At 37.7% G+C, this 27,377-nt stretch overlaps 1 protein-coding gene across 6 annotated transcripts in view; it reads left to right on the forward strand.

The window, feature by feature from the left end:
* ndel1b (nudE neurodevelopment protein 1-like 1b) overlaps positions 1-23,704 on the forward strand; it is a 51,440-nt gene extending 27,736 nt beyond the window's left edge. For 3 of the 6 annotated variants that reach the window (XM_073025928.1, XM_073025929.1, XM_073025926.1), the window contains exons 3-11: positions 603-756; positions 3,020-3,168; positions 11,627-11,763; positions 13,498-13,668; positions 15,267-15,358; positions 16,911-17,062; positions 18,393-18,418; positions 20,918-20,949; positions 22,782-23,704. In XM_073025928.1, coding sequence (XP_072882029.1) covers positions 603-756; positions 3,020-3,168; positions 11,627-11,763; positions 13,498-13,668; positions 15,267-15,358; positions 16,911-17,062; positions 18,393-18,418; positions 20,918-20,949; positions 22,782-22,934 — 1,066 coding nt within the window. In that variant the 3' untranslated portion in view covers positions 22,935-23,704. Of the gene's footprint in view, positions 1-602; positions 757-3,019; positions 3,169-11,626; positions 11,764-13,497; positions 13,669-15,266; positions 15,359-16,910; positions 17,063-17,365; positions 17,576-18,392; positions 18,419-20,917; positions 20,950-22,781 lie in introns of those variants that run through there. The other 3 variants (XM_073025931.1, XM_073025932.1, XM_073025930.1) reach the window with 3 other exon arrangements.
* The last annotated feature ends 3,673 nt before the right edge of the window (positions 23,705-27,377 follow it).

The following is a 27,377-nucleotide window of genomic DNA, read 5'->3' on the forward strand; positions in this document are numbered from 1 at the left end:
ATTTTGTTGGTCTCCACCCTATTGCAGACATTCCCATTCTTCTCACCCCTACATTCTCCTCTACAATTTCATACATATTCAGAATTGGAAAGCTAGAAGCAAAATGTTAACTCCCTTTCTGTTTCTATTTAGATGCTGCCTGGTCAGCTTGTTTTATAATACACCATACTGTGGTGAGTGGGTTAGGGTGGTGGGGGGGAGGAAGGCTGCTGGTTCCCAATACTTTCAGAAGTAATGAGTCAAATGAAATAAAATAGTTGAAAATTCTCAGCAGGTTGGGCAGCACCTGTGGATAGAGAAACAGGGTTAATGCGTCAGGGCTGAAAAGTTAACTTTATTTCTTTTCACTTGATTTAAAAAAAAGTCTTCTAATAATAATCCTGCTCGATTTCTTTGTTGCCCCATGTCCATGGCGAATAATGATCAATCATAGCATAACTATTTTTATTGATTACACCTAATTTAGATGGACTGAATTGCATCAATAATGATCTGTTTTTGTGGTTTGATTCATATTAGGTTGTTGGTTATTTATTTATCCTGTCAGTTTATCTTGACCATCCTTTGCTCTTGTGTTCTGACCTCTTGAACTTGTGATCCAGTTTTCAGGAAACACGGGAAGAGTTGGAAGAATTCCAAGAAGGAAGCAGGGAGCTTGAAGCTGAGTTGGAGGCACAATTGGAGCAGGCAGAACACAGAAATAAAGATTTAGTATCTGACAACCAAAGACTAAAGCTAGATTTGGAGGTATTAAAGGTAAACTGAATTTCCAAACAGCATTAATATTAAGCTGTTATTTATCTTTCACATACTGGCTTTTAACATGAGGCTACCTGCAATACTTGGGCAATCTATACAAAGTGTCTCTAAACCTAAATAAATATTTCTATGTCACATACTGAGAATTACTTTGATTGATTTTTGTGTGGCACATCTGACCATTTAGACGACAACGCTTTAGTACAAAGTTGATAGGTAAATTGGTTACTATAGGTCGCCTTTAGTGTGTAGGTGAGTGGCAGAATTTGGGAACAGTTGATGAATATGGGGAGAATAAAAATATGAAATAAATGTAGATTAGTCTACAAGTGTGGCTGATGCTCATTGTAGACTCTTGAGGGTCAAAGATCCCGTTTCCCTGCTGAATTTTTCTCACTCCATGACTGAGAACTGTCACAGGTAGTTCAACTTACTTTGGTAGATCAGCCCAAACAAATAATTATGGGGAGAAAAGATATGTTATGTACCTTAATTATTCTCACCTTGAATGTCTTTCACTGCTAGAAGTGTTCCAATGTTATCAATATTATATAAGAATTTCCTTGCTGCTTTAAGAACTAATGAAGATACTTTTCAACTGTTCAAGAGCATTTATCTTATAGTTTGAAAAATTACATCATAGGTCAGAATTTTAAGTTCCTCTTACTCAGTGCAGGATCTCATTTCACAATGCTTTTAGGTGCTGGTGTAATGTTAGACATTGTTGAAGCTATATGCTCAAATGATCGCTATCAGTGATTATAACATTCTGCTGTCCTGTTGTATTTTGCAAGCAGAATTACAATAATATTATGGTACAATATTTGGGGTCAGGTGGGTGTCATGATTTAGTACCTATGCTGATTCTTAACAATCTCATAATCATCCTCTTTCCATTGGTTTTCTAGCCTTCAGATGTTTATCCAATTTTCTTTACCATATGATTCCTTCACCTTTTAACAACTGGTGCTTTCACATTTGCAGCCTGCTGAATCACCTCTGGTTAATTTGCCGATCATCATAAAACTGTGTATTCTACTTACTGAAGCTTCTGCAACTGGAAATTTTGAATTTCCTTTATCAGAAAGAGTTAGTAACCCCAGCTTCTTTAGCCTTTGTATATAATTGGTCCCCCCAGTCTTTTTTTTTGTGCCCTTTGTTCATCTGTATACATGGGTTTGCATTTTAACAACAGTAGTCAGATGATGTCAGCCAGGGTTTTATATGTCATAATTTTATTTTGTACCACCTTCAATCAACAAAATCAATAATCTCATATGCCATCTTAAAATCTGCCTTTTGAACATCATGATAAATGATTTCTGTATTTGGGCAGCTCCTTCAACTCCTTTGAACATTATTTAGTTCAAATAATCTTTCTTTTTCTTGTGAAAAAATGACAATTCTGTACATTGAATTTAACTGCCATATTCCTGTCCATTGTACTAGACTGCATGTGCCTTCTTGAAGTCTTTTACCATAGCTCGTTTCTACATTTGAGTTTACTTCATCTGAAAGCTTTAAAATTAACCTTAACTCATGCTCAGATCATTAATATATATTCAGGGCCAGTGGTCTTTTACCAAACCCCAGGAGAATATATGTGAAAGATTTCCTCAAGTGTTGGGGTGGGGGGGGGGGGGGTATCACTGTTTCTCTGCTTTTTGTCCCATAGTTAATTTTATATTCCTGCTGCCACTGCAATTCTACAGACTTTTACTAGCAATTAATTTCACTTGAATTTTGCTCCAAATGATAAATACATTATTTTTCTCTACTGCTGATCTGTGCAGATTGTCGTGAGATTGCCACTGTACTGGCATAGTCTACTATCAATATATATCAACAAGAAAAGGGTTTATTGCGGTCAGAAAGAGGCAAGCCTGGGCTGAGTCTGAATTCTGGTCCCAGAGGTGAAAAGCCTATATTTTTACCCTCTGTGCCATCTAATCATTTCAGTGAAAGGCAATGTTAAGAAGTAGATCTGCATATTTGCTTATGCAATTAGATAATTGTTGCAGTTTAGTAGTTTTATCAGTTAGAGTTTGAAATTATTTGAATGGTGACCGAGATGATGAATTAATGAAGACCTTGAAGACATTACTTTATAAGTACCACAATTCCATAAAATGGTGCAGTGAAACTATTAAATTTAAATTCCTGCATGGTAAATGGGTACCATGAGATCAAGCATTTAATTTTCTTCAAACAATATCAAAATATTACTAATCCAATTTTTAAAATCATTTTAACCATTTAGGAAAAACTAGAACAGCAATATGCACAGAGTTATAAGCAGATATCTATGCTAGAAGATGACTTGGGTCAAACCAGAGGTATCAAAGATCAACTGCATAAATACGTTAGGGAATTGGAGCAGGCAAACGATGATTTAGAAAGAGCCAAAAGGTAAGAATATATACCCTTAATTTATTTTGTGAAATAGTACTAATTTAATTTATTAATACGTGATATGTGTTCAAAACTCTTTGAATCTCCAAAGCTTTCTGTCTCTGAACCCTTTTTGAAATCAATACAATTAGAGGACAATGGTTACTTGAAAATGACTTATATATTGTTTTTACAAAAATAAAATTACATTTAAATTCACTGCATAAGAAGATATTTGAGTGTGATATTTGGTCATTAGGGCATGGCTGTTGTAATTGAACTTCTGGGTCTATTTTTTTGATGCATATCAAATATTAGATGCCGAATGGAAAGTATTGCAGTAATATCGGCGTTAGTTCCGGGATCTTATTAAGATCTTGCCCCATGGTTTATGAACTTAAGCAGTGAAATTAAATTATATGGAAAGAAATGTACACCAATGTAGAAGAAAATGGATGTATTCATGTGAAATTAGATAGTGAATGTAGATAGAGCATAGAAAGAGATACTTTAAGTGAGATAAGGAAGCTGAATAGGACATTGAAACTTGTTAGAGAAGTTGTTGCTTTAGGTTGTTCAAAGTTAATGAATGAATGGTATAAGTGTTGTCTCCTTTGGTCTTGATCTTTGACACCATTCATTTTCATTAGGCATTGTAGACATTCTTGGTGGCAATTGCAATTTAAAGTATTAGAGTTATTCATTAATCATTAATTCATCTGTCACTTAATCATAGGCTGACACAGCTGCAAAGAAGAAAAGCACTAGCAGGGAACTTTAAAGATTATGTTGACATATATCTCTTTTTAATGTCTGATATAAGCTACATTCATTATGTCCTTGCATGTTGTGGTTACTTGTAAACTGCATCTTTTATAGGTCTGATTTTCATTTGTCAAATAATCTTTGTGTCTTGAAATTTTGTGTCCTTGAAATCAACCTGGTGAACATCCTCTGCACTGCCTTCAAAGCCAGTACTGTATATCCTTCAAACATGAGGAAATCTGCAGATGCTGGAAATTCAAGCAACACACACAAAATGCTGGTGGAACACAGCAGGCCAGGCAGAATCTATAGAAGAAGCACTGTCGACGTTTCGGGCCGAGACCTTTCGTCAGGACTAACTGAAAGGAAAGATACTAAGAGATTTGAAAGTAGGAGGGGGAGGGGGCATTGACTTTTCTAACTTCCGCTAATGCCCCTCCTCCCCTTCTTACCCCATCCCTGACCTATTTAGTTGTTTGTTTTGTACTCTCTCTCTACCCATCACTCTGCCTGTTCATCTCCCTCTGGTGCTCCCCTCCCCCTTTCTTTCTCCCTAGGCCTCCCGTCCCATGATCCTTTCCCTTCTCCAGCTCTGTATCCCTTTTACCAATCACCTTTCCAGCTCTTAGCTTCATCCCATCCCCTCTAATCTTCTATCATTTCGCATTTTCCCCCTCCTACTCCTACTTTCAAATCTCTTAGTATCTTTCCTTTCAGTTAGTCCTGACGAAGGGTCTCAGCCTGAAACGTCGACAGTGCTTCTCCTATAGATGCTGCGTGGCCTGCTGTGTTCCACCAGCATTTTGATTGTATATCCTTCCTCAAGTATGGAGACTAGAACCGCACACAGTACTCCAGGTGTGTCATCACCAGTACCCTGTATAGTTGCAGCATGACCTCCTTGCTCTTGAATTCAATCCCTCTAGCGATGAGGGCCAACATTCCCTCATGCCTTCTTAATAACCTGCTGTACCTGCAAGCCAACTTTTCGCGATTCATGAACAAGCACTCCCAAGTCCCTTTGCACAACAGCATGCAATCTTTCACTATTTAAATAATAATCTGCTCTTTTATTATTCCTTCCAAATTGGATGATCTCGCATTTACCAACGTTGTTCCATCTGCCAGACCTTGGCCCACTCACTTAACCTATCTGTCCCTCTCTCTGCAAGCTCTCCACATCCTCTGTACAATTTGCTTTTCCACTCAGTGTAGCAAATTTTGCTACACTACACTCAGTCCCCACTTCCAAATCAATGTAAATGGAAAACAGCTGCGGGCCCAGCACCGACCCCTGTGGCACCCCACTCACCACCAACTGCCAACCGGAGAAACATCCGTTTATACCAACTCTCTGCCTTCTATTGGTTAACCAATCCACTATCCATGCCAATACACATCCTCCGACTCCATGCATCCGTATCTTATTAAGTCTCTTGTGCGGCACCTTATCGGAATGCCTTCTGGAAATCCAAGTATACAAAATCCACCTGTTATGCTTTATCCACTGCACTCATTATGTCCTCAAAGAACTCCAGATAGTTTGTCAAACAGGACCTGCCCTTTCTGAATCCATGCTGCGTCTGTCTAATGGAACCACTCCTTTCTGAATGTTTGGCTATTTCTTCCTTAATGACAGCTTCAAGCATTTTCCTGACTACAGATGTTAAGCTAACTGGTGTATAGTTGCCCGTCTTTTGCCTACATCCTTTTTTAAAAAGTGGCGTGACATTTGCTGTCTTCCAATCCGCCAGGACCTGCCCAGAGTTTAGAGAGTTGATAAATGATTACCGGCGCGTCTACTATAATGTCTGCCAATTCTCTCAGCACCCTAGGATGCATCCCATCAGGACCAGGGGACTTACCTACCCTCGAGTTTGCTTATCACTATCTCTTTAGTGACAGTGATTTTATTGAGATCCTCACCTCCCATTGGCATCCTTCTTTGGCATATTAGACGTCTCCTCCACTGTGAAGACCGACACAAAATAGTCGTTCAATGCCTGAGCCATTTCCTTATCACCCAATTTCTTTATCAATTCCCCTTCTCGTCTTCCAAGGGACCTATGTTGACTTTAGACACCCTTTTCCACTTTATATATTTATAAAAACTTTTGCTATCTGATTTTATGTTTTGTGCTAATTTACTTTCATACTCTATCTTTCCTTTCCTTATTTCTTGTTTAGTACCGGTAGTTCTTTGTTGCTTTTTAAAGTTTTCCCAATCCTCCAGTCTCCCACTACTCTTTGCAACTTTGTACACATGAGCTTTTAATTTGATACTATCTTCTATTTCCTTAGTTATCCAAGGCTGGCTCTCCCCACACTTACTGCCCTTACTTTTGACTGGAATCTACTTTTGTTGAGCATTGTGAAGAATCTCTTTGAAATTATTCTACTGTCCTACCAAGTAGCCAGTGCTCTCAATCCACATTAGCCAACTCCTCCCTCATCCTGTTGTAGTTTCCCTTGTTCAAGCATATTACATTAGTAATATCTCATATCTCATCCTCCATCTGTATGCAAAATTCAATCATACTATGATCACTCTTTCCAAGAGGATCCCTGACTACAAGATCATTAATCTTATCTGTCTCATTGCACAGGACTAGATCTAAGATAGTACTTTCCCTTGTAGGTTCACTAACATGCTGCCCAAGAAAGCCATCACGGATACATTCTATGAAGTCCTCCTTAAGACTTCCTTGACCAACCTGATTCACCCAATCTATGTGGAAGTTAAAATCCCCCATGACAACTGCTGTTCTGTTCTTACAAGCCTCAGTTATTTCTTGGTTAATCGCCTCTGCCACTGCAATATTTTTATTAGGTGGCCTATAGACAACACCCACCAGTGATTTTTTTTTTTCCCTTTGCTGTTCTTAATCTCTACCCAGTTGGACTCAACATTCTGCTCTGTCGATCTTATATCATCTCTCACAATCGCCCTGATCTCATCCCTAATCAAGAGCACCACCCCACCTCCCAGCCTATCTTTCCATATTACCTGATACCCTTGGATATTTAATTCCCAGTCATCTCTACCTTGTAAACATGTTTCTGTAATGGCCACTAAATCATATGTCTTGGTACTGATCTGTGGCCACAAGTTCACTAACCTTGTTTCTCACACTACGGACGCTTAAGTAAAGTGCCCTTATACTCATTGTCCTTTTAGAATCCAGTGACCTATGCAATTTTTACTTTTATGCACTCTACCCTTACTTTTTTCTTCACTAACTCTAGCTTTGGTCTCTGCATCACTTCCCTCTTCTTTTCTGTGTGGGTTCCCATCCCCCTGCCATATTAGTTTAAAACCTCCCCAAGTGCACTAGCAGACAATCTCTCTAGGACATTGGTCCTGGCCCTGCCCAGATGTAGATTGTCCGGACAGTACTGGTCTCACCTCCCTCAGAAGCGGTTCGAATGCCCCAAGAATCTGAAACCCTCCCTCCTGCACCATCGCTCAAGCCACATATTCATTCTAGCTATTCCAGCTCTGACTAGCATGTGACACCGGTAGTAATCCTGAGATTATTACCTTTGAGGTCCTACTCTTTAATTTATCTCCTAGTTCCCTAAATTCAGCTTGTAGGACCTCATCCCACTTACTTCCTATATCATTAGTACCTACATGCACTACGACAGCTGGCTGCTCACACTCCCCTTTCAGAATGCCCTGTGGCCTCTTCAAGACATCTCTGACCCTTGCACCCGGGAGGTAACACCATACGGGAGTCCCATTTGCAGCCACAGAAGCTCCTCTCTATTCCCCTTACCATGGAATCCCCTACCACAACAGCTCCGCCACTCTTTTTCTTGCCTTCATGCGCAGCAGAGCCACCCACTGTGCCATGATCCTGGCTACTGCTGCCTTCACCTGATGAGCCATCTCCCCTAACAGACTCCAAAGCAGTACATTTGTTTTGGAGGGAGATGACTGCAGGAGACTCCTGTACTATCTTCCTGCTACTCTTCCTGTTGGTCACCCATTCCCTGCCTTTCCTTAGATTCTTAAACTGTAGTGTGACCAACTCAGTAAATGTGCAACCCACAACATTCTCAGCTCCAAACTGAGTCCACGCACAGCTCCAGTGCTGCCATGTGGTCTATCAGGAGCTGCAGCTGGACACACTTCCTGCACACGAGTCTTCGGGGACACTGTCAGCCTCCCACACGTCACGGGGAGCATGGCATGGGTCTGAGCTCACCTGCTATGACAGTGTGGAAGAGGACCACAGGAGAAAGGGAAGAGTCCGCTGTTAGCTGTGAATCTCTGTGAATCAGTTCTTCGCCGAAGCCCTGTTTGAGCTAAAGCCCTCTCACTCTGCTACCCCCTCACTTCTGCACTATTCAATATAAAACAAAACACTCTTTAAACTGCTTGAGAGTGGTTCATCTGCTCACAACAACCAAGGCTTGTCGATGATTTGTCTTGTATAATTTGGACAGCATGATCATTGGATACATTGCTCTGACCTACTTAGAATCAGGATGTTTTAAAGAGCTTCCACCCAGAAGAGCCATATGTTCACATTTGAACTAAAAAATACAAATTTATGAAGCATTTTAAAATTGAGAGGAAAACTGTAAAATATACATTTAAAAATGAACTGGCATGGATATCAAGGTTATAATGTTAAGAAGATATTCAATTAATAAATTGATTTTTAAAAAAAAGTTAAAACTGATCCCTAGCGAGTATAAAACACCTGAAGTAGCTTGAATGAAACAACCAATTTACCTAGATACTTTCCCCACATCTTGCTATTTTCCTTTGTTTCAAGATCAAACTCTTAATCTGAACTTGCATTGTTTTTCCCTTCTCTTTCCTTTTGGTCTCTGCAAATTCATATTGTCTGGGTGTTCCCTTTTTTCTGCTCTTGACATCCACAGCAGCAGGTATTTTTGTGGATTTATATGTCACCCCATTATTTCACCCTTTCTCAAATCTGCTGGCAATTGTATCCTCTGGAAATAATGCTCTTGACTTTGCTGTTCTCACACACCGCCACCTCCCATTCCCTTCCAAATTGCTACAAAGCCTTACTTCCACTACTGAAATATGAGCTTGCCTTTTCCACAGTCACCGTGTTTGAATGGCTGCAGTCTTAGATTTGTGCCAATTACAGGCATAAAATGGCCTTAGCGAAAGACACAACTTGAATCTACCAATCCTCCTTGTCCTTTTTTGTTTCTGCAACGATTGGCTTGGCAGGTCACTGTATTGTCATCTAGTCAAGTGGCAGTTCTCTTAGTTCTGCTTTTACAGATTGGTCAAAGTCAGAGGAATAGGGGAATAGAAGATTATGGAGAAATAGACAAGTATCTTATAGGCCAGGTATCTGGTATTCTATTCAATTGAGAAAGTAGTTTGATGTTTTTGATGACAAGCTGCTGCTTTGATTTCTTACTAATCCTAAAGTCATCTCCTCACTCCTTCTGTCTGGTGTTACTCTTTGGTTTGTTTCTGTGGTACATCTTAACTGTTTTCTACATTAAAAGTGCTGTATAAAATGTTGACCAGTACTTTTTGTCTATTAAATTTAGTTGGAGATCTGTCTACCACACTTTGATCATGACATTCTGATTATGTTAAGAATAATGTTTGAAATGCCAAAAGGTCACATACTCTATAACAGTTAACTTGTTTCTCAAAGTCTATTTACCACTTAAAAATTCTATTACAGTTCTGATCTGCCAAGTTCCACTTGCATGATTGCAGTTCTAACAACAGTAAGGAAACTTGATAGTACATAGGGGACAGCTGTCTGTTTGATGATCAACTTACCCGTCACTACTAGTGCATCTCAGTTGTAATGTGTACTCTTCATATGATACCTGCTAAAACTTTGTCAGCTTACAAAACTATAACCACTGCTCTATTAGAGGACATAGACAAGACACCTAGAGACAAAGACACATTCCTCAATGTACCTTTCTGTTCTGGAAATACAGTGCCTACAAAAAGGTATTCTCCCCCATGGTAGTTTTCATATTTTATTGTTTTACGACAGTGACTCACAATGGATTTAATTTGGTCTCTTATCGGCTTTGCACATCTGGACGCTGCAATTTCCCCCCATTCCTCTTTACTCAAGTTCTGTGTCAGATTGCATGGGGATTGTGAGTGAACAAACTTTTCAAGTCCAGCCACAAATTTCCAATTGGTTTGAGGTCTGGGTTCTGACTTGACCACTCCAGGACATTAACTTTGTTGTTTTTAAGCCATTCCGGAGTAGCTTTGGCTTTATGCTTGGGATCATTGTCTTGCTGCAAAACAAATCTTCTCCCAAGTTGCAGTCCTCTTGCAGATTGCATCAAGTTTTCCCTGTATTTTGCTGCATTCATTTTGCCCTCTACTTTCACAAGCCTTCAGGGCCTGCTGCAGTGAAGTATCCCCACTGCATGATGGAGTCACCACCATGCTTCACAGTAAGGATGGTGTGTTTCTGATGATGTACAGTGTTTGGCTTATGCTAAACATATAGTTTAGTCATATGGCCAAAAAGCTCAATTTTGGTTTCATCGAAAAAGCTTCTTCCAGCTCACTTTGGAATCTGCCACACACCTTCTGGCAAACTGTAGCTGAGATTTCATGTGAGTTTTTTTCTTTAACTGCTTTCTCTTTGCCACTCTCCTACTAAGCTGCAACTGGTGATGTACTCGTGCAACAGTTGTTGCATGCACAGTCTCCTATCTCAGCCACTGAAACGTAACACTTCCAGAGTTGTCATAGGTCTCTTGGTTGCCTCCCTCACTAGTCCCCTTCTTGCACGCTCACTCAGTTTTTGAGGACGGCCTGCTCTAGACAGATTTACAGCTGTGCCATATTCTTTCCATTTCTTGAATGATAAACTTAACTGTACTCCAAGGGATGTTCAGAGACTTGGAAATGTTCTTGTATCCATCTCCTGACTTGTGCTTTCCAATAACCTTTTTGCAGAGTTGCTTGGAGTGTTCTTTTGTCTTCATGGTGTAACTTTTGCCAGGATACTGACTCACCAACAGTTGGACCTTCCAGATACAGTTGTATTTTTAATACAATCAATTGAAACACCTTGACCTCACACAGGTCTCAAAAAATTGAACCCAATTTAACTTATTATGTGACTTCTTAAAACCAATTGGCTGCACCAATGATGATTTGGTTTGTCATATTAAAGGGGGTGAATACTTATGCAATCAATTTTTTTGTGTTTTATATTTGTAACTAATTTAGATCACTTTGGTAGAGATCTGTTTTCACTTTGATACAAAAGAGTCTTTTTCCGTTGATCAGTATCAAAAAAGCCAAATTAAATCCACGCTGATTCAATGTTGTAAAGCAATAAAACATGAAAACTTCTGGGGGGAGGGGTGAATATAGGCATTGTATGTAATCAATTCTTCATTGATGCTAACTCAGAATTTTGAAACTTTCTGACTCATTTTCTTACCTTATAAGATAAATATTAATGTATATTACTAAAATATATTTTATGATAAGGATATTTGGGGTTCAATTCATTTATTTTTAAGATCTTTTGAAAACAATTCTTACCTGTTAAAGCAAGGGTTAACATTGTACAATTTTTTTCTTCCATTTTAGTTGCTACATGAAGTCAGTTTTATTTAATAACCTTCATTGCTTAGTGCACTTGAGTGCACAAACACTCCATCTAATTTTCATAGCCTTGACATGTTATCTGTACTATTGTTTAACACTTAGGGCTACTATAGTATCACTAGAAGATTTTGAACAACGACTGAATCAAGCAATTGAAAGAAATGCGTTTTTAGAAAGTGAACTTGATGAGAAGGAATCACTTCTTGTTTCTGTTCAGAGGTTAAAAGATGAAGCACGAGGTGAGTTTATTTTTAAGGACAGTATTTCTGTTCTGTAAGTTTTGTGTGATAATGGAAATTATAAATTCTTGTCCAGCGAACTTCTGCTTTTGTTCTTGGAAAGGGTTGTGATTACTTCAAGTTTAACTGTACATGAACACCCATGAATACAGCCAAACAAAATGGTGTTACTCCTGGGCCAAGTTGCAAAACCCAGTGTTAGCACTCACAAGCCACGCAAAGCACATATAAGATGGCAGTAAAATACAGTCACACAGGAAAAAAATAGCCCAAGTCCTTGTGTCCACAAATGTTAGAGCAGTCACTTTTTTAAAAATCGAAATGGGGAAATAACTATGGAATCTGTTTTTTAGTACAATTATTTATTTTTATTTAAGAATAATTTCACATTGCTGCTGTTATCCTTTATGTGATGACATACAACACGAAAACAAATTTGTTTTTATTTCATGTTGGCTGCTCTTCATCCCTTGTTCTGTCTTGCTTGATTATCCTTCGAGTTGCTTATCGGCAAAGATGTTCACTGCCTAAATTAAATCCAAATATTTCACTGTAAGAGCTCGTCGGACCTGTGGGGAAATATGATGTCCATAAGAGATGGGAGCAGAATTAGCCCATCGAGTCTGCTCTGTCATTCCATCATGGCTGATCCATTTTCCCTCAGCCCCAATCTTCTTCTTTAAATATATGTAAAGACTTGGCTTCCACAGCTGCCTGTGGTAGTGAATTCCACAAGTCAATACATGTGCTGGTTGCATTTGGAACTGCAGCTGCTGGACATCATTTTTAATTTAGTGGAAGATCAATAACCAGATTTTGATGCAGAATTTAGAAAAAGACTAGTGCGACCAAACAAAGAAGCAGATTAGTGTGCTTCTGCCCTTCCCTCCCCAAGATACTGCACTTTATTATCAATGTGATAAGTGCATAAAGGCAATATTACCTACATTCAGTCCTAAATATTTGGCATATTTATTCTTGTTGACCCTCACCAATTTTCGTAGGTGCACCAGAGAAAGCATCATATCTGATTGTATCACAGCTCTGCCCAAGACTGGAATAAATTGCAGAGTTGTGAATAACTCCTAATCTATCACAAAAAATGGCTCCACTGACTTTGTCTACACTTCCTGCTACCTCAGTGAGGTAGGGGAGAGTTGGGGAGAACCAATGTAAACAAAGACCACGCCCCCCCCCCCCCCCCCCCCCGCAACTCAGGTCATTCTATCCTTTTCTCCTTTTCCATCAGGCAGAAGGTAGCTAAGCTTGAAAACTGACATCACCAGCCCCCAAGAACAGCTTCTGTCCTGCTGTTATAAGACTCTCAAACAGATTTCTTGTATGATAAAGATTAACTTTTCATTTCTTGATCTATCTCTTTGTTGTGTTGTTTCTTGTTTGTCTACCTGCAATGCACTTTCTCTGCAACTGTAACTTGCACAATATTCGGTATTTTGTTAATGCTTTTCCCTTTATACTACCTCAATGTACTTATGTTTGAAATGAACAGTCTGGATGAATACAAAACAATTTTCTTTACTGTACCTTGGTACATGTGCCACTAAACCAATTGTCTATTGCTTGTTAGTGTTTTTGCTAGTTGTTTTGATATTTGGGCCAGCAGCTCAATAATAAATATTAATAACCAAGTGGTAATATAAAATACAAATTAACAATTATTCTTTAGTGCAACGACAAAACCTTTGCTTAGTTGCAGTTTTGTGAATATTTTAGATCTGCGACAAGAGTTAGCAGTACGAGAAAGGCAGGAAGTAACAAGAAAATCTGCCCCTAGTTCACCGACATTGGAGTGTGAGAAGATGGACACTGCTGTTCAAGCTTCGCTGTCTCTCCCAGCTACACCTGTAGGAAGAACAGCAGACAATGGTTTTACTTCGCCCAAAGGTATGTGATGGAGGATTTTCAGTAATTACCAGAACTATTTTTGAGCTTTTGTACACATGTATAGGTATAGATAGCTTGTAATGTTAACAATGAACTGGCCTAAGTCTAAGACAACTGCCAATTCAACTCAGTAGGCTTTTGATAAAATTAAACTGCTCAATTGGTTATTTGATACAGACCATAAACCCATCCACTCACATCTTTTGAAGTTAGGTGGCCAGGTTGAAGATGGAAGATCTGCATGAATGAGATTACTTCAGTGTCAATACTTGAGAATCTCAAAGGCACTTTCCTATGGATTTTTATGCTCCTGTGCACGTGTTCACCAATTTCAGAAACCATTTCCAGTTTTGGGTTACTGTATGCATTGAACAAAATATTGGTTAAATTGCCTTCCTCTGCAAGCTTATAAATTTCGATATTAGCAGGTGATTAAGCTTTTTCATGAGCACAATGCTAATACTTTGGTGAACACTAGTGAAAGTTTTGTAAATGCAGCTAGATTAGCTTGACAATGTTTAAGATCATATATTGAATGTTGACACTTAAGATAATGTTCAAAGTGTGTATTGAGATTGACCAGAAATGGCAAATGTATTGACATTTTGGTGAAGCAGTTTATATCTGCTTGATCTATGTGCTTTAGCTGCTCATGAACAATCAACTCTTAAGGCAAGGTGTGTAATCAATCAAAGTTGTACATTCTGGTAGGATTTCAGTTTTAAATAATTGCATCTACGTATTTATTCCTGTTACATTTCCACTTTCATATTGCCAAATTCAAAACCTGCCATGAACCAGCACAGTTGTCCAGTATTTTAGAATCAGAAAAAGGTTTATTATGACTGACAAATAGTGAAGTTTGTTGTTTTGTGGCAGCAATACATTACAATAAGAAATAAAATATAGAGTGCAAAAAGAGGAATAGTGAGGTCCTGTTCAAGGATACTTCAGAAGGAGGAGAGAGAAGAAGCTGTCATTAAAACACTGAGAGTGCATCCTGAAGGAAAGTTAGTTTAAATATTAATTGTGCCCAAATACAATTATGGACAAACTCACCTTATTGGTATAGAAAATATAAGAGCAGATTTGAAAACAGAACAATAGAATTGATTGGACTCTTAAGATTGATTTTTTTTCTCTCTCTCCAGTATAAGCCATAAAACGATGTAAAATTGAAGCTTCACATACAGGTACCACACTGCTGAGAGGGTGTGGTTATGGTGAATGACGTCTAACACGCAATCCTTGAAACACTGCACATTACGTCCTTCTGTGCTGGTGACTGGTTTTCATCAAAAAACCTAAATACTTAACTTGGTGTAATGAAAGTGCACTTCCTTAAGTCAGATTCTGGTCGTCTAGTGGAATGCCAACTCCTGAAATTCTGATTTAATGCACAACCAGGTCTCATTTCCACAGTAATAATGAAATAATTTGTGAATTTTATTTCTAGTTATCTTCTCTTTAAAATTTGTGTTGTTTATTTCTAGTCATCTTTTTAAAATGAACGTGATACATGTGGTGGTGCTGTAGTTTCAATATCTAAGTATTCCCCAGTATGTGCATGATCCAAAACTAAACTGTCTGTTTTTCAGCTATACCAAATGGCTATGGTGCTACTCCTTTAACTCCATCAGCTAGAATATCTGCACTAAACATTGTTGGCGATCTTTTAAGAAAAGTAGGGGTAAGTTTCCATTTAATTTTCTTGCTTCATTTTCATTAGAATTTGCCCTATAGACTAAGATAATTAGCATGCATATTAGTAAAACAGTAAAGGCTTTATATCACTGTTAAAAGAAAATCTGTATTCTATGTGCAGCCAACGGTACTAAAACTTTTGCTGGTTATTACCTTGTTTGTTTCTGGGGAACTGACCGACTCAGTAGGGAATTTCCATTATTTTCTGTTTTTATCATTTTACTTAAATGCATCAATTTAATAAGAGAATGGATACACTATACAATCTGAAATTCTTATACTTGGTAGTGACATCGAAACAAGAAACTCCAGCGAATAGCAAAATCAGAATCCCAAAGCTTCCCTCTCTCCCACACACAAGCAGTATCAGAAGGAACAACCTTCCCCCTCCTCCCCTCACTTGCATCAGCACCTCCCCCATAGTGTAAGCAATAGCAAAAGTCCCCAAAGAGACATCGATCTAGAGTCTATCAAAAACTATAGTCCATAACCAAGTATAATCTAGATCCTTGATGACACTTCATAAGTAATTCATTAGCTGTGCAGTAATCCCTCAATTTGGATAAGAAATATATTTCTGTAAAATTGTAAGCAAAATTTGTAAATCAAGAAATATGTTTTGGTGCACCACATTCCGAAATGAGGAATATGGTCAGCAATTCATTTCAGCAAAAAGTATATAAATGAAGATAGAGACAATGGTGTTATAGTGAACATTCATACTGTAAGCATCCATAGATTCAACGATTGGGTAAATTTCTATTGGCAGTAAATTGCAGCGTTTATTTTATTAAAAGTAATTACATGTTTTGTTTTAAAAGATCAACAATTTAATGACATGCTCTATAAAAATACAAGTAATCGAATGCAACAAATCCTACAATCCTGCAAACCAATTTACTACCTATAGTAAATATAACTATGTATTTTGATGCATATTTTGTGAATGATATTTGGGAAGGCAGCTCTATGGTTATTTTAAGCTAAGGAAGGACAAAAGATTAATGTTTCCTATTCATCAGTGACTTCTGCACATTGTGTAAAACCTAGCTGAATGTCAAGGTTAACAGCCTGCTGCCATTCAATTTGTAGAGGATGAATGGAAAAATATTGCTAATGCCCGTGAACTTATGCCATAAAAAGATTCATTGTTAGGCGAGAGATAAGGCATATGGGAAATAAACTAATTTTCTGCCTAGAAAAGACATCTTCTGATTTGTCATTTGGGAAGCTCTGTGTATTTGCATTTAAAAAAAAATTCTTTGACCAACTTACTTTTGTAGTTGAGAATTGGACCTGATTTTAAGAAAGGTTTGAATTCTGTTTAAGCACAAAAGCCTTGCATCCTTTCCTGTTTACTTTCTTATTTTTCAATAGTTTTCTAGGTTGAAAGATACTAGCTTTTTTGGTGGGAGAAAGTGATGCATAGAGTTGGGTGGCAGGAGGTTTATGAGTCTTTGGTTAATGGAAAATGAATGTTTTTATTTGTAAATCTGTTCTGCAGTTTCCTTGCTAACTAATCTATAAAAAAATTTCAGGCCTTAGAATCAAAGTTAGCAGCATGCAGAAATTTTGCAAAGGACCAAGCAACGCGAAAAAGTTACAGTTCAGGGAATGGCATTGGCACCTCTACTATGGTCAACAATGCAAAGTTTTCAAATTCAGGTCTTGCAACATACTTTGACAAAGGGTAAGTATTTACAATTAATCAACATATAACACAGCCATTCCAGTTAGTAAATCCAATAATGATATAATCATTGGTATATCAGTATAAAAGAATCGCTAAAAAAACAGAGGGATGTGTTTAAACTTGATGAAGCAAATTATTATGAATTTAATGTGATGTCTGAAAGGGAGACATAAACAGAGTCAATCATAACTTGGGGAAAAAAGGAAAAGAAATGATTAGTGCTTATGGAAGGAAGGGGACAGTGGTACCAATTTGAAAGTTGTTTCCAAGATTGACACCATCTCTGTACTTTGCGGTCAGGTAGCATCTGTGAAAGAGATTCAGCAGTAACGTTTTAGGCCAAAGACCGTGTGACTGGAGAAGAGAGAAAACAGATTAATTTAAAGTTAAACACGAGATGCTGGAAATCCAAAGCAACACACACAAAGTGCTGGAGAAACTCAGCTGGTCAGGCAGCATCAATGGAAATGAATAAACTGTCGATGTTTCATGTGAAGTCCCTTCTTCAGACCGGAAAGGAAGAGGGAAGGTGCCAGAACTAAAAGGTGGGGGGGGGGGGGGGGGGGAGGAGAAGAAGGACTAACTAGAAGGTGATAGATGAAGCCAAATGGGTGGGAAGGTGAAGGGCTGGAGAAGGAATCTGATAGGAGAAATGAGTGGACTGGGCGGAAAGGAAAGAAGGAGGGGCACCAGGGGTAGGTGATAGGCAGGTGAGGAGAAGAGGCAAGAGGCCAGAGTGAGGAATAGAAGAAGGAAAGGGGGAGGGGGAAATTACTGGCAGGAGGAATGTTCATGTCATCAGTTTGGAGTCTACCTAGTAGGAATTTGAGGTGCTGTTTCTCCACACTGAGAATGGACTCATCACGGCAAAGGAAGAGGCCGGTGACCCTCATGTTAGGACAGGAATGGGTATAGAAATTAAAATGATATACCACTGGAATATTCCACTGTTGGCAGCTGGAATGGAGGTGCTTACCAAATGCATCATTTCTCGCATCGGGAGCTCCAATAGATGACTCCCAATAGATTCGCAGGTTGCCTCATCTGGAAGGACTGTTAGCGCTGAATGGAGGTGAGGGAGGAGGTAAATGGACAGGTGTAGCATTTCTGTCACTTGCAGGGATATGTGCCAGTGTGGAAATAGAAAGATGCTATGAGAAAGGATAAGATTAGTGAATATGGAATAGCAGATCAGGGAGTCACAAAGCAAGCAATCCCTTTGGAATGCTGAAAGGGGAAGGATGAGGAAGATGTGTTTAACAGTAGAATTTTGTTGGTATTGTTAAACTTCCTCTTTAGTTTCTCAAACTTCCTCTTTTCCCACCAGACACATTGCTTTTGACCTAATCAATGGTATGTAGATCAAACTGAATCTAACATAACAGCCCCCACACCACTGCTAATAACATTTTGCCTCAAACTTGAAGTAACTAATGCACTTGGCACAGTTTTATTTCCCCAACAAAAAATTTAACAAGATTTTGATTTTAATATTCCTTCACACAAATCTATGGAATGGATTTGACTTTTAGATATTACTGCCAAGAAATTAAGATATACATCCAGATACTGTGTGGAGCAGCAATAGCTAACCAAAGATCTTTTAATCTATTAAAACCATTTATATTCATTCTACATGTTCTAACATCTAACCGATTTGTATTGTAAGGTATATTTCTCACCCACTTTGAAACTCAGTAACACTTTGTTTTCCTCAATTTACCTGACTTGTCAAATCCAAACCAATGTTAGTAATAGGTTTAAAATTCTTAAAATTCTGAAGGTATGGTCTCATGAAACAGTCCATGGCTGTTTACAGTAAGACTGTCTACTTAACATTCAAGGTTGGCCCGTTAAGTACAGAGTAATACTTGTACCATACAAGTGCAAATTTTGTTTTGATATTTAGTGACATTGCATTTACTTGGTCCCCTACTGGGGATCTCTATTGGCCAGAAAGAACTGGACTAATCACATAAATACTGTGGATCCAGAAGAGATGGGAGGAAAATGTATCCTATTAACATCCTGACAAGCCAAAACCTTAATTCTATCTACATGACACAAGTTAGCATTGTGATGGAATAACCTGCAGTTGCTAAAAACTCTAGAATTGCATCAACCAGTACAAAGCAGCATTCTTGGCCTGTCATCCATTCATTACTCTAAATGTGCATTCTCACCAGCACTAATGCATTGTAGTTGCAGTGACTGACAGCTACAAAAAGCATAAATTTGCTTGCCCTGATTACTCATCTAGATGCCATTCATCTAGAACAGGGTTTCCAAACCTTTTATGCCTTGGACCCCTACCATTAACTGTGGATGCCAGATTGGGAACTTCTGATCTAGAAGGATGAGAATCTCAGGTGCGTGTGAATGCCACGTTTTCTCTCCTGAGTTGTGCACACACCTGATCTGAAATTGATTGACATTCCTTCATTGTGATTGGGTTTAATTCGTTGAAGTCTCCAGCATCATAGGAGTACAGTATCTCCACCAGCAGGACCACAGTGGTTCATGAAGGTACCTTCTCAAGGAAATTGGGGATAGGGAATTGATGCTAGTCTTGCTAGTTTCACCTGCATCCTAAAAATGCCTTAAAGTCATAATTCTTCATCATAAGTTTAAAGAATACTAATGGCAATAATTATAAACCTATGGTCAAATTCTTCCACATTAAATAATATCCTGCAAATTAAAGTACCAGATGTTTGTATTAATGAATTTTATCCTCAGTTCATATTTTTTTCTAAATGATTCCCCAACATTTGCCGCACCATTGCTGACCAAAGCATCCCATTATTTTGCAGTACGATTTGTTTGGCAGACAAATTTACTTTGATTAATTTGGTTACATACTAGAATTGCCTTAAGACACCTAGTAGCTGGAATAAATTCTTGGGTTTAGAAGTGCCTACACTGTTAACCATAGTTAACACAATTTGCACACTTGTTTACACCTGAAACTCTGCTACTGAAATTAATTTCCATTGACTTCAATAGAACAGCAATTAAGCAGCAGAGTTGAATGCTATGTGCTGTTTCAATCAATATACCTTGTTTAATTATCTCTGTTTTAATGACATTGATGTCTGAGGCATTCATTATGTCTGAAGACCATTAAATTTGATGCTCTTGCATATGATAGCTGAACATTATTAATTTTCTTTACACATTTTCTGTTAACTATAAATATTGGTGGAATATTAACCTTCCCCCCCTTCCCACCTGCAGCCAATAGAAGATGCATGGGGGGGGGGATAAATGACATAAAACAATATTCTTCAATTTGGATGCAAAATTTACAGAATTGTAAATCCTCCAAAAATTTCTAAGCACTCTTATATAAAACTGTAGATTTTAAATGTTAACTAATTTTAATATCAATTGTGCAATTTATTTTGATACTCATTTATATTTTTACTTCTAACCAATTTTATTCATGTTCAACACGTTTGTAGATTCTGATGGCAGAATGAACATGGCATCTGTAGACAATACAGTTTGGCTTGGCAGTTAGTTTGAATTAGAATTGCCAGTTATAGAGTTAGAATTCATATGCCATCCACCTTCATTTGTTGCAAGTAAAATCTGTCCTATGAACAACTACATTTAACTTTGCTTAAATTCTGTTTTATTAAAGTACATGGAATTGAATAACAACTGTCAGACTCTATGCACAGTGGTTATTGAATCACGTATTTAGTGCACAAAAGAGAATAAATTTCTACATCCAAGAATTTGGTTTCAGTCGTGAACTAAGTGATTGTAGTATTTAACCATCTTAAACTGGTTTAAACTTCAATTGTGAGTGTGTAAAGTTGATTTGGATTGTTTTCTTTTTATCAGAAAAGAGAGAGTCTTTTTCAAGTATATCATGGGTAATTAATTTTATTGCATTCCTCCAAAGTGATCACCTGCATGCTGTTGCAATGGTGATGTAAATGGAAGCAGTATTAACACCTGAACTCAAACTTAAGTTTCACTAACAGCATGGGGTTTTGAGATTCTGTGGCAAGTTATGAGAGCCTACCCTAAAAATGACATGTCTAGCATTATTCCTCAAACTTTAGCTCCTAGTAATTCTAAATTTTGCCCTATAATTTTATAAACCTGTCTTGTTGGGTTAGTCCTGTGGCATGTGATGATGTCTGAATAGAGCTTAGATTATAAATATTCTCTCCGCTTAGTGTCAGTCTATTTCTGCTCACGCTTTTGGTCATCCGTACCTTGGTGTCAAATTTTGTCTGGTAATACTACTCTGTGAAAAACCTTGGTAGCATCTGCTGCCTTAGAAGTACACAATAAATGCAGGTTTTGCCAGTACAGTCTAGCTGCTGTTGAGCCCATAGTATAAGACTGCATTGAGTTAACCCACAGTTAACCCACTTGAAGAGAAACCAGATAGAATGTGACAAATGGCTGAGAGTGTATTTTGGAATTTGGAATGTTTGAGGTTTTGGCCAAAATTCTAATTTTTTTAACCCATATACATGTGTCTGGAAAGAGTATTTTACAGTAGTTCATGGTTAGATATACTGAGCCTCTTTACAAGGAAGAGGCAAATAACCATCAAAATATTTGGTTTCTGGGTAGCATTTTCTCTTAGGACTCTTAAGTTTTTCTGGTCAACTTTTGATAATGCATAACAAGACCTGCTTGCCAACTGGAGATTTTATGATAAAATCAAAACTAAAGCTTTGTGTACTGGGCTAAACTATTAATGGAAATCTGAATACCGGAATTTAACCAAGTTTGTAATCTGAAAAAGACTGAACAAGAACAGCCTTGGGCCAAAACAAGACAATAAATTTTAAAATCGATACCATCCAGTACACAATGCTTTTTCGTAAAAATACTTGGCTGTGGATTTATCCCTTGTACTTTGAAAGATGAGGCATGGCTAAACTTGTACTAACAAGTGTGTACATTTGCACTTCAAGTTTTCTGTAGATTTGTTTTCTTTTTTTAAAAAAAAATGGCTAGCTATAACTAATGTAGTTTTAAGTTATCTTGTAGTTCTAAAATATTTGTCCAAATACAATAAATTTTATTAGGTAAGGATAATCATTGCTGATTATATACAGAAATTATTTTAAATATGGAAATTGCTATTTCGCTTTCCAGATCAGTGATAAAGTTGAATTTCTATTAATTCTTAATGTAGATAATTCATGGTCATTCTAATCATCTTGGATTAGCTATCTTCACAGATTTTTTAACATGCACATTGACCTGAAATAAACGGCAGTAAATTATTTCAACTCCTGAAGTTTAAAACAATCTGTTAATTATTGTGTATGCTTCAGGCTATAATTTCTAATAAAAGATGATTTAGTTGTAATATATAATCTAATGGCATTTTCTAGTAGTATAATAATATTTTCATGTAGAGTTTTCCAAATTACTACTGTAGAAGAATAATATAGTTCTTTAATTTTCAAGGCCAGATAGTGCTGCAGGATGCAGGCAAAGTATTGAAGGAAGTTGAATTTCCAGAAATGAGACTCTACAGGAAACCAAAGCAAGTGAACTGATTAGAGTCTATATAAGATTTTACTGTTTTCAACCAGGGCTACTAGTGAACTTGATAATTGCTTTGAGACAGTTTAAAAATAATAATTAATATTTGAATATTGATCAGAATTTGCTAGGTCTGTAGCGTTCTTGTATAAAGTGCTTTAATATAACAAGTTTCTTTTGTTAAATGTAGGGCAGTAAATGGTCTAGACCAAGCACCTGCTGGAATTGGATCAGCACCACCTTCTTCCCCACCTGGCATGCTGCCACTCAGTGTCTAAATAGCCATACTGCGCCTTTTTTTTATTTTAAAAAAAGGAAAATGTCTACTTCTGCACCAGGATAACCATTGTAACCTGGCTACAAATGGAGTGCACTGCAGTGTGTAGGAATTTCTGAACTTTCACTTTCATTTCTTCTGGATGAGATTTTCAATTAACCAGTATGCCTCTGATAAAATGTCAATTAGATTTCTTGCTGATGTTAATGCTATTATTGTTTGCCACAGAAACAAAAGACTTGTATATTGAACATTCAAAAATTAAATTCCAAGCAGTATTGGAAAAAGTACATATTCAAAGATGATGTGGTATACATGGTAATTGTTCATGCCACTTGTACGGTTGTGACTCTCCAGATAGTTGGTCTAGGTTTCTTGGTTACGTGCCTGGATTTGGTGATGTTTTAAAACACCAATTCCTGTAATTTTTATGTTGTACTGTACAATTTGATTTCTAATGTCAGATTTATTAAGATGTATTTAAGCACTGTTTAAGTGCAAATGGTTTGTTTAAAAAAATGCAAAAGTTGGATAACTAAAACTTGTACACTTTATTTGAACTATTTGCAGCATTTTTGTTTCTATGCATCAACTCAAATCACTTTTTTTGCATAATTCTGAATTGTGTTACCTGTTTACATTGTGTTGCTGTATATGTTTGTAAACATAATTTCCCAAGACATTTGTACATAGCTTGGGCTTTGTAGCATTATTTATTCAGATTCTATATGGCATGTTTAATAAAGATATTGTTTACCATTTGCAGTTGTAACAAATCATGATATGTTGTAGAATCTGCTGTTTAATCTTCCAGTAATAAATTCATTCTTTCAACAGCTGTAGCGTGTTAGTCTGTTAAAACATAATAGAATACAGGCTGGAGTCACTACTGGTAGGCCTGTAGAAAGTATCTTACTAAGATTTTTTATTTTTTTTTAAAGTATATATTATTAAGGTTTAGTAACTGGTACTGAACAAACTGCTAATTAATTTGTACAAGGCCTACATATCAAAAGGAGGAACTGGAAATAAAACGTGTCTATTTCTACTAGTATATGAACTTTTCTTCATGATGTGCATTTCCTTTCCACAATATCCTGCTTCCAAAATGTTTGAGCAACTCATCAAACAATGATATTGAGGTGGCAGCGGATTGGTAAGTGGGTCTACATTAAGTGGGTGGAGTGCCTGAGACAGTGGTCAGAAGGAGAGAGACTGCTTTTGATACACAGGCAAGATTCCAGGAAGGGTCAAGCAATCATTTTATATAACATCAAAATGGGATCCTCCACATGGGTGTCCACTTCAGTACCACCTCTGCAAGGTCAGTGATGTTTATGATTTGTCAGTACAGGAAACTTTCTTACAGCTTCTACCAAATGTGTATTGTACATGAATTGACAGCAGTTACCGTGCTCAACAGTCTCAGTGTATGCCTGCTCTATACACCTAAGTATTGTTCTGGAGGAAATTCCAGGATATGGAGCCCATGAAGAAGTTCTGCCTTTTGATTATTTCAGTTAACTGCATTTATATTTCCTATTTGTGGTTGGGTTTTAAAGTCTTAACTCAGGAACATTAAACTAAGGATCTGCAGCATTAATGCAGTAAATTAACCAACATTCTACGTCATTTTCTTAACCTATTTTATGTTGCAATTCTATGTGGTAGGTAACATCTATGCCACACAAGTATTAAGCAATGATTATCTCTCATATAAGGGAATCTAGTTGACTGTCTTTGACATTTAATAACACTACTGTTACAGAATTTCCTAACTGTCTTCCTGGGGTGGGAGGTGGTCTCAGTTGATTGGAAATTCAACTACTATTACAATAGGTGAAAAGGTGGGTATTCTGCAGTTCCTCTCACCCCATGATCATCCCTCCACCTGCAAGGCACAAGTCATGAGTGTGAAGCAATATTCTCAATTTTCCTTGAATGTGGACAGTCTACCACACTCATGGCTTGAATTAAGTACTTAACTCATGATATACAATAAAACAACCTGCATTTATTCCCTCCACTAAAGGTAAGTAATGTGTACCAATCAGTTACTTACTGACAGCACTCCCCAAAATCCACAATAACTACTCTTCAGGACAAATGTGTAACAATTAACAACTCTAGTAACAATTCTACTTTACACTTGTGTTTTGGAAATGACAGTAAACAATCATGGATCTTAAATACAATTTTACTTATTTGATAGAGTGCAGAATAGGCCCTTCCAGCCCTTTGAGAAGTGTTGCCCAGCAACCCCTGATTTTAACTCTAGCCTAATCATGGAACAATTTATGATGATCAATTAACCTATCAACTGCTATGTCTTTGGACTGTTGGAGGAAGCCCACGTGGTCACAGGGACTATGTTCAAACTACTTGAAGACAGCAGCCAGAATGGAACTGGGGTCAGTGGTACTGTAAAGCATTGTGCTAACCAATATGCTAATACTACTTGTGTGTTCACTGCAACTTCCATGCCATCCTGTCTTGGAAATGTGTTGCTTTCCCTTCATCATTGCCAAGTTTAAATCTTGATTTTCCCCAAAAAGCAAGTGGCAAACACCTCACCAGTGGTTTGACTACATGCCTTAACTGGCCTAGGAGATGGAGATAAGGATGAATAATAATGTTTAGTACATCCTAACCAGACTTTTAACAAGTCACGCCTCAATGCTTACTTTCTCTATCATTGATACATTGTGTAGAACGATGTACAATTTAATAAAGGAATTGGTACATTTATTATCAAATTGTTTATGCAGCATACAATTCTGAGATTCGTCTTGACAATCTACTATAAGACCATAAGACAGGAGCAGAGTTAGGCTATTTGTCCCTTGGAATTTGGAGGTATGATAAAGATAAGCGTTCCTCCAAGTGACCCAGGTAAGCTGTCGAAGAAGTTATGTGGTATACTTAAGACATATGGCATAAGAGCAGAAGTAGGCCATTTGAGTCTCTTCTGCCATTCCATCATGGCATATTTATTACCTCTCTCAAACTTCATTCTTCTGTTTTCTCTTTATAACCTTTGGCACCCTTACAAATCAATAAGCTATAAACTTATGTTTTAAATATACCCAATGATTTGGCCTCCACAGATTCAATGCTCTGGCTAACTAAATTCTCCCTTATCACTTCTATCACATCCTTCTATTCTAAGGCTGTGCCTTTTGCTCCTAAACTCTGCCACTATAAGAAGTATCTCTCCCCATCCACTCTGTCTAGGTCGTTCAATATTCAGTAGGCTTCAATTAGATCACCTCTCATTCTTCTAAAATCCAGTGAGTACAGGCCCAGGGTCATCAAACACTCTTCCTAAGGTAACCCTTTCATTCCTAGGATCATTTTTGTGAACCTCCTTTGGACCTGCTCCAACACCAGCACATCCTCTCTTACATATGGGGCCCAAACTGCTCACAATACTCAAAGTGTGGTCTCACCAATGCCTTATGAAGTTTCAATATTACATCCTTGCTTTTATATCCTACTCCTCTTGAAATGAATGCTAACATTGCATTTGCCTTTCTTACCACCAATTCAACTTGCAAGTTAATCATCAGGGAATCCTGCATGAAGATTCTCAGGTCCCTTTACACCTCTGATTTCTAAACTTCCTCCCTATTTAGAAAATAGTCTACACCTTTATTCATTGTACAAAAGTGCATCACTTTCTTACACTATATTCCAAATGCCACTTTTTGCCCATTGTCCTAATCTAAGTCCTTCTACAGACTCTTCTTTCTCAATACTACCTGCCCCTCAACCTATCTTTGCATCATCTGTAACCTTGGTCATAATGTAAAACCATGAATTCTGTTGTCCAAATCACTGACGTGTAATATGAACCTTTTTTTGATTCAAAACTTAACCTACACCATTGCTAAGGGTACCCATTTCACCCTTTGTTTGTGACATTGACTTTGTCTCTGCCTCAGTTCATATGGTATTGAAGCTACTCTACAGCTTTGCTACTATTTTTATGTGTTGTCTTCTGATTCCCATAAATTTGAACTCATCTGAATGAATTGGCCATCATTGTCATCCCATACATCCCATTTATCCGTTACTCTTAAGCTTACATGTTACTTCTTTGTAAGGAAATCCTCCAGATGGAATTTGTTACTGTTTTCAAATCCCTTCCTAGTCTCATCCTTAATTTCTGCCAGCCTTATAATTCATTGCAACAGCTACTCTTCAACACTAGCCTCCTGGTGATCCACAAATTTAATTGCAGCACAGTGATGTTGAGGCATTACACAGCAAATCACTGAACAATCGTATTGTTCACTCCTGGGAAAAATGCATTCTTATGGGAAAGCATCTATGGAAACACACAGAACCCCACCCCCCAAAAAAAAAACCAAACTTGCCATCTTCATGGCCTCACCCTGAAGAACCTGACATTCCAAACATCAACACACCTGCCAATGTCTTAGATTCTCTGACACCCCTATCAAAGTCTTATATCCTCTACCAGCCCTAGTGGAAGCCTCGATTGGG

Source organism: Hemitrygon akajei, chromosome 22 (genome assembly GCF_048418815.1).
Source record: "Hemitrygon akajei chromosome 22, sHemAka1.3, whole genome shotgun sequence".
NCBI classification, from domain to species: Eukaryota; Metazoa; Chordata; class Chondrichthyes; order Myliobatiformes; family Dasyatidae; genus Hemitrygon; species Hemitrygon akajei.